This window comes from Macadamia integrifolia, chromosome 11 (assembly GCF_013358625.1).
Source record: "Macadamia integrifolia cultivar HAES 741 chromosome 11, SCU_Mint_v3, whole genome shotgun sequence".
NCBI classification, from domain to species: domain Eukaryota; kingdom Viridiplantae; phylum Streptophyta; class Magnoliopsida; order Proteales; family Proteaceae; genus Macadamia; species Macadamia integrifolia.
In genome coordinates this window covers 33,405,196-33,418,632 of record NC_056567.1, presented here as the reverse complement: position 1 = coordinate 33,418,632, position 13,437 = coordinate 33,405,196, and the positions used below count along the sequence as shown (strand labels likewise).

Genomic DNA, 13,437 nt, shown 5'->3' with positions numbered 1-13,437 from the left:
ACCTTATGGGTGGAAGATGCCCAATTAAAAAAAAAACATAAAGAGAAGTTGCATGATGTATTTTGGGGTCAGGTTAGGGCATAAAGTGGGAAATAAGATGAAGATTAGGAGGATGAGTGAATGTACTGTGGAAGCTAATATTAAAAAACCACTAGGGAAATGTATGGAATATTAAAAGGAGAAATCAAGCAGTTAATGCCTTTTAGGAAGAGAATATAATTTGGGGTGGATGACTGATTGTGCTGGCTCCAAAACTTTCTGATTTTGCGATTCATCCAGAATACTCCAACTTAGAAAATTGAAGATGGTCTGAAAGGACTGTTTTTTGGTTAAGTCCAATTTTGGGTTATTTTTTGAAAGGTTGGAGGCTGGAAGGTAAGCAAGAAGAATTTTAGCGAAAGGCACTTCCAAGCATGACCGCTAATAGTTCTGATTGGAAGGCAAGAATCCATGTAGCCGACCCATTTAGTGGGGATAAGGCTGAGTCGTTGTTGCTGCACTTTGAAGGGAAAATCTTTGCTTGGATATTATTGACAGATTTTAGATTGGTCATGTTACCTGCTTTATTAGGAAGAAGAATATGTACCATATGATGTAGCATGGATTTGGAAGGGAGAAATTGAATAATTTTGATGATTAGACTATATCAATTACAAGATTATGGGCTTATATTTGATCTTTTCTTGTGGATTGGTGTGTACCGTACTCGCTCTGAATTTGGGATGTAGAGAAGGCTTTGGAAAAGCTGTCAGATTTCAATATATTTTTAGTAGCATGTTTCTTGCCCATGTTACATGCTTCTATGGACATCCTGTACATGGTTGCATCTATTTTGACATTATTGTTTTGCATTAATTTGATTGTAAATGCATCCAAACAGTTTGTCTACATTAATGGAAGTCTATAGTTCTGCTTTGCCTAAAAATAAATAGATAAATAAGACAATAATGCAAAAACTGAGAAAAGACAGAATTCTTATAGACAAATGAAGACATAGTAGCCCTAGACAGACCATAATGAAGGAGCAAAATTCAATTACCTAACCCCAAGTAGTTGGTAAAAGGCTATGTTTGTTTAAAATATGACATATACACCAGTATATAAAAGAACTAATACCTTTACCAGTATATAGAAGAACTAATACCTTTAGCATTTCCTCCTCTTCAGCTGTCCAAAGCCGTTTCCTACGCCGCAAATTTGGAGATGTTGGGTTTGACCTACAAGTCAGAAAAGTTTAAAGCTCAATCAATAAGGACTGAATCATGTCCATAGGCTTCTATCTTTGTTTTCTTCCTACAGTATTTTGTAAATAAATGTTCTTAAAGTATGAGGAGCTCCTGACCGTATAGTTGCCCCTTGGGGTTTGATTGGCTTTTCCAAGCCAACGCCCCCTTTGTTCTCGTCTCCAGTATTTTTCTCTCCACTGGTATTTAGTTCAATAACTGAAGCCTGTGATGGTTTAACAACCTGTGGTAGAACAGTTTTTTCCTGATTTCTTTCTTCCACAAGCCTTTGAGTGATTGATGCAGCATCTCTGCTAGGTGAGCTATTTGTTTCTAACCCATTCGTTGCTTTTGTGACCATTTCATCTTCAGCCTCTCTTATGGATGTCTGCTCTTGAAACACATTTTGGTTGTAACTTCGTCTTTTGGACAAGGAAACTTCACATGTTTCATGGTATACAGTTGAATTGTCTCTGCCAAGTAAATCATCGCCCCTGTTAGCAATTGATGCCTCTTTTTGCTGCTGACTTTCCATGCTTTCTTGATGGCTGACATGGTGTGTAAGTTCTCCAATGGTTCGGGCTACATTGCTTTCATGTGCAATGCCACATTGCGCTTGCATATGTTCTTCCCCACTTTTGCATTGGCTCTTGTCAAATATATTTGATGGGACATCTTTTCCTTTGATCGGGGAAATATGAATTGCATGACCAATTGCCTCCTCTTCTCTACTGGCAATAGGTGGGTCTACTTGCCTCTGACATCCAGGTACTCTTTCTGCCACATTTATACCGTAAAATATAGATAGAGCATTTATTGCAGATTCCAACTTTTTCTTTGCGCTCTTATATTCAGCATCTAGACATCTATATGAGCAATGGGGGCAACAGAAGTTCCCCATATTTTCAAAGCTAGCTTCATATCCCAAGCAACTCTGATGAACAACTACTGGGCACTTACTACAAATCAATAGCTGACCACTTCCTCCACACTTTACACAAAGTTTTTCTTTTTCCCCCAACAAATTTTCCAAATCCAAAGAAACCTGACCACCTGCGTTTCGAGAATTCAAGAAACAATGCTCTTTTGTAGAAACAACCAACTTATCTCTTGAATCAAGAGGTCTATAACGATACTTATCAATGTTGCTTAACGTATCTGGTGCAATACTATAATCACTGCCATTTTTGGTTTCATCATTCAAATTACCATGGTGAGGCCCACTTGTACTTGCTTCTTTAACACTACTCTTGCTTGTTTTGCGCCTCTTAGCAGCTAAACATCGATCAGGGCTGTCTGCACCTGCATGTGAATCATCACCATCAGGCCTATCTTCATTTACTTCTTGAACACCATCCTTGCTCCTTTTACACCTTTTAGCAGTTACACATTGATCTTGAGAGTATGTACCCGAAACTGTATCGTCTTCATGAGGCCTGTCTGCACATGTTTCTTCAACACCATTCTTGTTCTTCGTACACCCGTCAGCAGCTGTAAATCGGTCTGGAATTTCTGTACCTGCATCAGGACAATCACCACCTATATTCACATGAACTTCAGTACTGTCATCTCCATTATGTCTGGTCAATCCACTTGTCTCCTCCATCAAGGATCCCACAGTGGGATGATAGTCCTTAGAAATCTGATCGTAAACAAGAAATGGAGATTAATTCATCACTGTGAACTGTAAAGATCATTTTACAATCTCCGAGATAAAACACAAGCAGGAGATTCATCTACTCTAGCACACAATTGACCAAAGAACCTAATTTTTTGGAGAAATAACTGTTAATTGTTATGATTTAAGTGCTCTTGTTTTGATATTGAGTAATCAGTGCCCAAAGATTTCAAATTTCTCAAAAAAAAAAAAAAGGCGATTTCAAAAATTTAAGAGAAAATGAAGAAAATCTGAAGTTAGTAAATGAAGATTTATACAGAGTTTGAAAATAAGAGAAGTTAAGGAAATGAAAAATGCAGGTTCAAGAGAAAAAACTTACTCAAAACACGGGCGGACATTGAACTCAACCCCGCAGCCCTACCACTTCCACGGATCTTCGTTTAAATTCGTCATAGAACTCGGAAGGCGAAAGAGGTATCTGGATTCAAGGCCCGAGCTTTAAATATTGTCGTCGTTTGAGGAAATTTTGGAAAACCCTAGCACTAAACTCTTCAAGTTGTTCTTCGTTTTCATTCAAAAAACCTGCGAAGTAAGCCTTGTTGAGACTTCTCCATTTTATTCGAATCCGTTCCAAACTTGAAAAAGCGAGCCCACCTAGGCATCTAGGCGGCGTGGGCACTGGGCCAGTGGGCGCACATTTTAATCTTTGCCCTCATCGAGAGTTCGGAATAGATAAAAGAAAACCCTAAAATCGGCTATTTGATCAAAGACCACCGATTCGACCCGAAGTCAGCCCCGCTCCCTCAAACTCATGGATTTAATTTGTGATATAGTCCTTACAACTGATATTGATATATTCTCGTACAATCTGAACCATATATATGGAATTCATACCTCATTCAAGAATTTTTTTGGATCCAATCCATAGGAATCAATAGAAAAGGCAAATCCCTTATAATACACCTGATCCGACTCGGTTATTGATATTATTTTTTTTTTTTTTTTTGTGAATTCTATGTGTGGATCAACTTACGAAAACAACTCTCGTACGAAAACCTGATTCGCTTTTGTCTTACTTGAAACATGTACATGCATTTTCGCGTGAGTATTGGTGTGCACTTGCATGTTCAAAATATGAGAAACTACAATAAGGATTAAGGTATTCAACAAGTTTAATTAGTATGAATTCAATTTTGATGCCAAAGAGTTTAGGCATATTAACAACTACCAGTTTGCTATAATAAAAGAATAACAACTACATATACCTAATCACAACATGAATAAAGCAAGATGGTTTATACGTTTAACAAGAAAAATACCACTTACAACTACAACAGAGAAAGTATTCAAGGTAAAAAACCCCTTTTTGATTCGTCTTAAATTCTTAATTTTTTAATTCTTGTTCAATTCTTTCTGTGCACGTGACATGTCTATATTTTCAAAATCCAACGATTGTAGAATTTTTTTTAGAATTCAAATCCATTTTAACCCCTCAATTGCCTCACTTTCATAACTATTGGATTTTCAAAAATTTAAAGGTGTCTCATGCCCAGAGAATTGGATAAGAATTGAAAACGAGCCGAATCAACTTCAATCACTTCTATCAATCTCTTTTGGAGCAACTCTTTCAATAATGTCAAAAATTTATCAATGCTAATTCTTTGCAGGACTGATAGTCCTTGGCAAAAAATATCATTAACCATTGGCTAATTGGTGAAAATAAATTTAACGAGTACCAATTAATTTACTATGCCTAAGTAACATACTTTGCTTGGTATTATGCCCATCGGTCTCCTTTCGTTTCTTCCTTCTCAAACAAGTCGATGACTGAAATTGGATAGACAAACCCGTATCAATCAAAAAATAATAATAATAATTACCCACTACAGCTCATTCAGCCAACTTGTCATTTCCACCAAAACATAGACTAGAGAGAGAGAGAGAGAGAGAGAGAGAGAGAAAGAGGGAGGGTGGGTGGGGGAAGAAAGAAGGCAGAGATGAAATATATAGCTACCTGGTTGAGATTAATTTCTTAATCACGGTTTTCTTCCTGATATCAGTCATCCATGAGAAGCACGCACGATATAAAAGAGAAAAGCGCTATGAGTTTTGTTATTGAGAAAGAAGAGACCTTTGACAATGGGAAGGGTGAAGCAAAGCCAGGTGAGGCGAAAGGCGGCCGCGAGGAGGAACGCTGATTCAGAGTCCAGGGAAGTGTTCACTGGGCTATAGAGATGGGAACGAGATCCGACTTTACAGAATACAGACAAACCAGAGAGAGAGAGAGAGAGAGGTATTTCTCTGAAGATAAAAGAGGGAAAGTAGGGATGCCACTTCTGACCGATCAAAGGAATCTATGGTAGGGTTCCTTTCCCATATATTATATTGTTAAAGATGTTTAGTGGCACCATTGGGGTTGGTATCCTAGTGGTGAAAATGGTCTCAACTCATCACAACTCGAGTCTAGTTATCGGGTGAGTCTTGACATGCCCACTATTGCTCATTGGTCCTAAAAGGAGAAAAAAGGCAAACTATATGATTTGGTTTGAATCCCAATGTGAAATGTAGGAATTAAAATCAAACCATTTGAGGTTCTAAATGATTTCATAGAAAATGTTGCACCAAAAAATCTACTCATAAAAAAAGTCATGAGTGATTATATAATATAAATCTATTCTCATATTTATATAAATATGAGATAGAGAACAATAACTAGTATGGTTTTAGGTGTTCGTATTAGGTTGGTCATATTGTATTAGTATTGGTTGAGACTAATCTCAATACCTAGCCGATTTAGGATCAGGTATTGTGTTGATATTAGGGGTAAAATCATCAACAAAACTTAATTTGAAAAAAAAAAAAAATAGAGGTAATATTGACCGATCCGGACTGATATAGCTAATCCCAAACAGGCATCATTTTGGTATTGGCTAACTAAATCCTTATAAACCAATGTTGTTCCCTATGCCTTCCAATGGGGAAGAAAACATGAATATTCACTAGAGGATAGATGGGACGGGGGGTCATTTTATGCGTTCATGGTGCCCTAGGAGAGGTCATATAGAAAACATTGGTTCTTGATATAATAGTAGTAATTTAGTAGTAAGTAATAAGCATGGCCGAATGGACCCCTTGTTGGTGTATGATGTCTTGTATTTCGTCACAGTTTAACTTAGGGAGTACTGTTGCAGCGCCTTGACAGGCAGGACGACAGTCCCCCTAGCTAGTTAGCAAGCCGTAGGGGTTGCAAGGGGGGCACGAGGCCCCCTGCATAGCAGGGGGCGTAGGGAGCGTAACCCCCCACTCTAATTTTTTATTTGAGGGCAATTGTGTACTTTCCGAATTAAGGTTTTTCGCTATATATTTGTAGCAAAAGTTTTTTTTCTCTGTAATGCAAACAATACTGAGAGGTGTGTGAGAGATGAGCGCTATAACCTTATTCTCCATTGATAGTGAAGCAGGATCTCATCTTATCGGGGACGTAGGCAATCTTGATGAACCTCGTAAATTTATATGCATTGCTTGTTCTTATTTTTTCCATTATTTTCTGCATTGTTTTAGGGCTGCGTTTCTACACCCCTTGTAGTTTCTGTTTTGAGCATTCTTGGGTCCCTTGTTTGTCTACTGTGCATAAGTAAACAGACTAATAATTGCATTAAAAAAAAAAAAAAAAAAAAAAAACAGAAATGATTTCATCAATGTGGGATGAAACCATAAGAATATCAAAGATTTTGGAGAGTGTTTATTTAATGGAAGAAAGAATGCTACCCAATAATGTGTACCTACGCCAAGATACAGCAGTTGCAAAAAGATCGGGTGCTCCACATTAAAGATGCTTGCACGTGCCCTTCCATGGTGGGCGCTGTTGTGTACATGTGCTATCGGATAGTGTTCTCTCAACCTTATTTATTACACATATCAAAACTTAATTAATTTAACTAAAATTGAACCATTTATTAAACAATCTTATTATTTTAACCATAACTCACCCATTCATTAAATGGTTTCACAATTTAATTTCAATGTAATTGGCTCAATTTGATTTCAATAAACGACATCAGTTTGAATTTGATATACTTAGTAATCGGGTTGTGTTAGTTTGATTTCAGATCAAAACAGTATTTTCTTATGGGAGAAGATTCCATCAATGAAACTGCAAGCGGAAACCTCAATAGGGGTAAAATTTCCACCTTTCATGAGTTGAGCAATCATAATCTCCCCGATCTCATGTCTGGTGCAAGATCCACGCTTTTTTTTTTTTTTTTTTTATGACGAATCTCTTTTTCAATGCCTCATTACTGAAATATGTCCAAACAGTCCACTTTTCTTTTCTTTTCTCTAGCATAGAGATGACTTAAATTGATAATTCAAAACATTGAACATTGGCAACGGATGGCACACCTTTAAGAGTTTTGCAGAGTCAAATGTTGCGACTTCTCTTGACTACATGAGCTACCTATTTAATTTTCGTCCTGCAATATAAGTTCATCAAATCAAAATAAATAGATGTTTAAGTGACAATCTTAAAAGTTGGATAGATGAAGGATCATTTAGACTGATCATCCATAAAGTTTTTAGGCCAAAATCATTCATATGGTTCACCATATATTGAATTTATTTCTTAACAATTCAAATATTTGACTATGATCGAGCCATTGATGATGCCACCGAATGTACTTCTTAGGTGCCAATACTTGTCTCTCTCCCCTTCACCCTTAAAACGGTAAAAAATGGAACAAGTGTTGGTTACATGAAATGATGTTCGTAGAGAGGATTCATTCTCCATTGTTGGCTCATCTAAGAAAAATGTCCCAAATTATTATTACATTACAAGTTCCAATCAAATCATTTGAATTTTATTTCCCAAAAGGAAAAAAAAAAATTATTTAATAATATCCAAATTATAACAAGGGAAAATATATTTTACAAGGCCTGTTTGGAAGGTCTCTCTATATGATGCATCATTTCTTTTAAGTTATTAAACAATAGAGGGCAAATGTGACAATTCAAACTATGGCATAGATGTCAACTTCCAAAGCAAAACGCAGACCAATCATATTGTCTTAGCATCATGCATTGAATTGTTTTCTTACCATCCAAATATGGTCAAGAGTGATGTGGAGAATATGGCAAAACATCTCCTCCTCTCTTTAACTTGCTTGTGATCTTAGTACTCATAAACCCTTGTTGCAGACCCATCTTTGTCATTTGCTACAATCACAAGGAAAACAAACCCCTCATCAAGTCGAATCAGGAGATCCTTACCCAATACCTCAACACCTGCCTTAGATGCATCTGTTCCTTAAAAAACCTGTTCTTGTTCAAATGAACACAAAGTTCCTTGTATAAAAGCACTCCCTGGCTCTCTTGAGAATTCGAACTGCTTTACACAGAACCAGCGCCCAAAAAATTCATTGTAAACTGGTCATGGTCCTCCAGGGAATGTTTTTGATTGATGTCAAAGAAATTGCAAACTCTTTTCAAAATCCCTATCGTGACTGTCAACAGAAGATAACAAAATGCTAAACAAAAAAAAAAAAATTGGAAATTCCCAATTAACTATCAGATTTACATGAATTTGAGACTAAATGAATATACTGTAATCCTTCGTCACCACTCTCTAACAGTGGACAAATTTACAAATAGATGTGTACTTCTGTTGAGGTGGTAACAATGGCGCCAAGATGAAAGATATTATGAACTGACACTGCTATTATCCTCTTCAGAAAGCGTGAACAGAACGAATTAAACTATGAGGACTTTTGATTCCAAAAAGAACCCAAAAGTAACACATCTGCAAAAAACCAGCATGTCACATTGGTTTGAGAAAAGGTCGGAATGTACTATTTAGTCAATTACGGATTGATGTTGCATTCTCTCAAATATACTTGATCATAATCAACGAATCTCGTCCAGTAGCTTCGGTACTTAGGCATGCCAATCTCAAGCCATGGTTTCATGTTTCCATTGTAGTGTATGACGGCCGCTTGCTCAATATCCTTCTGGCTGACATTTGGGTCATAGCCAAGGCCAAGAACATGCCATGACCGGTCAAGGGGAAAAGTGCGGTTCCAAAATGTAATCAGACCAGGTGGCAGTGTTCCTAACTTCCATAGCTGTCTGTTCTGATTCTGCATATAAAAATAAGACAGATATGAACATTCAAAACTAAATTTGGGACATATAGTTAATGACACACGGTAGCATTCTAGCAAACATGAGTCAAATGCCTCCAGTGCTAATGCAAGTTATCAAGCATCATATATACAGAAAGACTCAGAGAATAATCAACATTTGGATAATGAGGAGCTATAATGGAAGCAAATTGTTGCAATGAGATGCTGGGGTAGTTAACATCAATTTTTTTGCTAGATGTTCTACAATTAATAGGGACTTAGTTCCGATGGTGCTTAAAGTTTTGGAAAGAAAAAAATCAGGTGCCTAGAAGGTCTATTTGGAAAAGAATCCACACAGAATTTCTTAAACAGCAGTCCAAATCTGGTCACTATATAAGACTCACAGGCAAACACCCATAGATTTCTTACCAGTTTTTGCCACGTGTGGTACACTTCAGTTATGTTCTGCCTTTTCCATTCCTCCAGATCAAAGATATTCATTCCATATGCCCAACCACAAGCATGGGGATCAAAATTTTCTGAAATTAGAGGATTTGAGAAGTTGAGATAGTGATCAAACCGGTGGAAACTTTCTCCACAAGTATCAACCGCACCATTGACCTTTCCTTTCAGATCAAGAGACCACAGAGCAGTGAGGTCCTTATTCACTACTATGTCATCATCTAAGAACAGTACTTTGTTGAGCTTTGGAAAGATCTCAGGCAGGTAAAAACGGAGATGGTTTAAGATGGATAGGTATTTTGGATTCCGAAATTTCAAGTTGGAATCAGAATTTGCATGGTGAGCCCTGAAGTAATAATCTATCATGGATGGAGAACCAAGTTGCTTGAGAACTGGACTGTAGCTTGAATTTAGCCATGTAAATTCTTTAATGTCCTGAACCTGGATAGTAGCTTTGCCTGGTGGATTAACTAGAAACCACATCCTCATCGCTGCATAATTAAGCCGATCAGTTACAATGTGGAAAACATGGTTTTCTGGTTCCTGACACCAAAAAAAAAAACTCATTATTATTAACCATTAAAAAGACAAATAAATAAATAAATAAAATTTTGAACTACTACTCATAGATGACTTGCATTACTTTGGCATGAGAAATGGTCGAGTTTACAACAACTGCTGCTGCCAATACGTTGTCTGAGAACAAAGCATAGTGGTACAACATTGGGTCTTCCAGTTTCTCTTGATCCAGAAATTGCTGTTGGCTAGAATTCAAGGAAAAGTACTCAGTTGAAAGGCGAAGTGGAAGGCAGTGAAGTCCTTTAGGGAGTGTCTTTGCAGCAAGCTGTGTCAAGAACATGGTCTGCTTCTTGAGCACTTTGACCTGCTCTTCTGTCAAGTGCAGCATAGCACGTAGTTTCTTTACTTCTGCAGCAGTGTCATCTTGAATTTGCTTCCCTCTAGCTAATGTTTGTTCCATTGCCTTCAATTTACCATAGGCACTGGATCCATTAAACCAAAGCAAAAATTTAGATAGTAATGAGCAAAAACTTAAATCAGAGACAATGATTAACAGTTCCATTTAGAAATTAGATAAGAAATAAGAAGAAGAAATTTAAACTGAAGCTCTTGCACACAAAAATATGGATATCAAATTAAAACGACTTACTTTCTAGGTAATTCAGAATCCTTGGATGCATCACCAAGTACTCGCCGAATTTCTTTCATCCGTAACCGGAGCTCCCTTATGAAATGGGGGTTGTTTCGAGTGGCACTCAGGCCAAGGTACACCTTTGACCTAATCAGTTGATCTTTAAGATGCCGAACTCGAGCATCTGGCATAACTGCCTGGTTACTTTGTCCCACAGTATTTATCCTTATATGTTCTTCTGGATCAACTTTGCCGGAAGAATTCTGCTCATTTTTATTTTCCTGAAAACACCACAAAAAAAAAAGAGTGGGGGGGGGGGTGTTATTCACTTTTGTGTCTCAGGTTTAACTGGCCTTTTACTCAAGAGTTCACAAGAGTTTTCTTTTGCTTAAACTAAAAATTAAATGAGGCCTGAATTCCAAATATAAAAGGTAATTGTGAAACAGTTTCCAAGAAATTGGAATCTGTCCATCAAGTCCAATTCTAAACACTTATGACCCAAGAGAAGTTTCACAAAACCAAGGATTACGCAAATACAAACACAGTCAAGAATCACATAATCCGCTCCTAGTACCTCTTTATTGCTGTTCAGCTGTTGATTTAAAAATTCTACAACACCTTCAGCATAGTCAATTTAACCCAAGGGTATTACCCCCACTCCCTCCCCTCTTTGCAGACTGAATGAATAATACTTGGACAATTTATATACAGCATGCATACAAAAGATGTAAGGTAGAAAATAAAATAACTGATACAGTTGAATTTAGGAGTCTGCTTCTTTTCTTCCATGATTCAAATACCACTGATTAAGTTGTTTTCAAATCCACATCCCAGAACTTGATTTGAGAAACCGCGGGAACAATTTCAACCCATAAGAAATGACCTTTTCATCATAAGCATTTCAAAAGACTCTGAACTTGGATAAATTGACCCAGGCTACCCAGCTGGAGGCTGGAGTCAAAACACCTTTGAGAGAGAAGGGCCTTGAAAAATGACCGTTTCCAAGGAAATAGAAACCTATTATATACATATCCGACAGAAAGCAAAACAAACAACTGCAAGAAAATTTACCGTGGCATTACCTGAGATAAATTGGATTTGCCCTCCTTCCCCGTAGCCGCAATTTCTTCTTTTCTTTCCTTTCCCTCAGCCGTTTCAGGATCCTGCAAGCTTTCGTTCTCCTTTCCATCTCGAAGTCCATCAGTCACCTGCCTGATGGGCGCAGATAACACTCTGGTCTTAGTCTTATCCTCCCCCGACGGAACCACTTGCAAACCTTTATCAAACAAAATAGCGAAAAAACATTTCACCAAGCTTAAGAAACGAAGCATAGGTATGTAATGTTGAGCTACTAACCAGAAGGTCCAGAACCAGTGTTAATATTCTGAAAAGATTACCTCTTGAGGATTCTGCAGTTAGGTCAGAAGGCACTTCCCTGGATTCATCAGAATTCGAATCAGGAGTGCTGGCGTTGAGTGAATAAACGATGCCAATCGGTTCTTTCAAGTTAATCGATGACTCCTATATAATTTTAAGAAAAAGGCCAATGATAAAAGGACTAAGATCAGGAATTTTCATTACTTGAATTTCTCAAAACTTCGACTTCTAGAAACAGAAGATTACCTGCGGAAGCAGATTCAATTTACTTATCTCGCCACCGACAGCCTGAAAAGGAAAACAAGAAACCGACTTCGATCACTTACACTGGGTGGGGTGGGGGGTGGGGGGTGGGTGGGAAGTAAAGTCAAAACCGAAATAATCAAAAATAGAAAAATACTCACTAGAGTAGAAACATCTTCAGTGAATCCACTTCTAGCTGCACAAACACGAGAGAATAGATAGAATTAGTGGGATAATTAAATCTTTCTCTCCCAATGTTTGTGATAATTATCTAAAAAGGAAAAACTCACAGGACAAATTTGTGAAGCTTGCAAGTCTATCTGTGTAGAGAACAATAGGAGCAAAAACAGTAACGATCAGCAAGAACAAAACGGGCCTTCTTATCCTCATTTTTTTTTTCTTGCCGTAACCGATGACAAAACCAGAAAATTACTTCCACGATTCTGGTTCCACTAAACAGTGATCCTCCACTATTGCTTTCGAAGAAAATCACCCATTGCCCACAGCCAAGAAACGCATCCTGAGACACGACACGTTCCCCAATAAAAACCACGCGGCCGTACAAACTCCATCAGAGATCTGCAATTGTAAAACCTCGTATTTCCCAAAACCTGCAATCCATTTAAACTGGGGTTTTGCTATGTCGGTAGGAACTACGCCGATCGAATTCCGGCAATACCTTCTACATAAGAAACAATTTGAAGAGACAGGGAAGCGGAGAACTGAGAAGTGAGAACACCTTTCTCGGAAGCCTATAGTGTAATGCTCCTCTTTTCTAGGGCAAAACCAGAGAGAGATTGAGAGGATAGGGATAAGAAGATAAAGCAATAACCCAGATTTATATCTTCTTGAGAGATTGAGAGAGAAGAATAAGAAAGAAAAAGCTGCTCAGGGATCCGTTCTCATCGTTTGATCATCTATGCCTCTGTGATGGCCTGCAAGTAGATAGCAGAGGCAGAGTGAACTACTTAACAAAGAAGCCTCCATGAGTCCATGGTCTCTGCGTCTCTGGGGGTCCGTGTGTCAATATCACTTTCCTGAAGAGGTATTTTATACACGATAGGAATTTGGTAGAATTTCGGACTTCCCTTTTTGTAAACCGTGGTGATCTGGACCGTCACGCTAGGATCGATCGACGTCTGCAAGAGGACAAAATCGTTGCCCACGTCATCGACCGAAAACCGTCTCCTGTCTACACATTATTTACCGTTGGATATCTAAAATCGTAAATGCTGTCACATCATCTAC

General features: G+C 37.9%; 2 protein-coding genes across 2 annotated transcripts in view; both read right to left on the bottom strand.

Moving 5' to 3' along the window:
• LOC122094044 overlaps positions 1 to 3,453 on the bottom strand; it is a 5,128-nt gene extending 1,675 nt beyond the window's left edge. The window contains exons 1-3 of the mRNA XM_042664652.1: positions 3,221 to 3,453; positions 1,343 to 2,865; positions 1,145 to 1,217 (exon numbers count right to left, since the gene is read on the bottom strand). Of these exons, the coding sequence (XP_042520586.1) occupies positions 1,145 to 1,217; positions 1,343 to 2,829 (1,560 nt within the window). The 5' untranslated portion in view covers positions 2,830 to 2,865; positions 3,221 to 3,453. The remainder of the gene's footprint in view (positions 1 to 1,144; positions 1,218 to 1,342; positions 2,866 to 3,220) is intronic.
• Positions 3,454 to 8,364: 4,911 nt separating this feature from the next.
• LOC122094184 (probable galacturonosyltransferase 4) lies at positions 8,365 to 13,231 on the bottom strand. The gene is made up of 9 exons (XM_042664911.1): positions 12,480 to 13,231; positions 12,351 to 12,385; positions 12,193 to 12,234; positions 11,967 to 12,090; positions 11,652 to 11,845; positions 10,588 to 10,850; positions 10,063 to 10,420; positions 9,387 to 9,962; positions 8,365 to 8,972 (listed from the first exon to the last, which is right to left on the bottom strand). Exons 1-9 carry the CDS (start codon positions 12,577 to 12,579, stop codon positions 8,697 to 8,699), a joined length of 1,968 nt encoding a protein of 655 aa, XP_042520845.1. The 5' UTR covers positions 12,580 to 13,231; the 3' UTR covers positions 8,365 to 8,696.
• Between the last annotated feature and the right edge of the window lie 206 nt (positions 13,232 to 13,437).

Bases quoted from the DNA above. Each gene is read 5' to 3' on its own strand.
- LOC122094184 (XM_042664911.1), bottom strand. From the start codon at position 12,579: ATGAGGATAAGAAGGCCCGTTTTGTTCTTGCTGATCGTTACTGTTTTT. The intron at 12,386-12,479 runs GTGAGTTTTTCC...GTGTTTGTGCAG, and splicing joins AAGCTTCACAAATTTGTCCT to CTAGAAGTGGATTCACTGAA. The intron at 12,091-12,192 runs GTAATCTTCTGT...AAAATTATATAG, and splicing joins AATTGAATCTGCTTCCGCAG to GAGTCATCGATTAACTTGAA.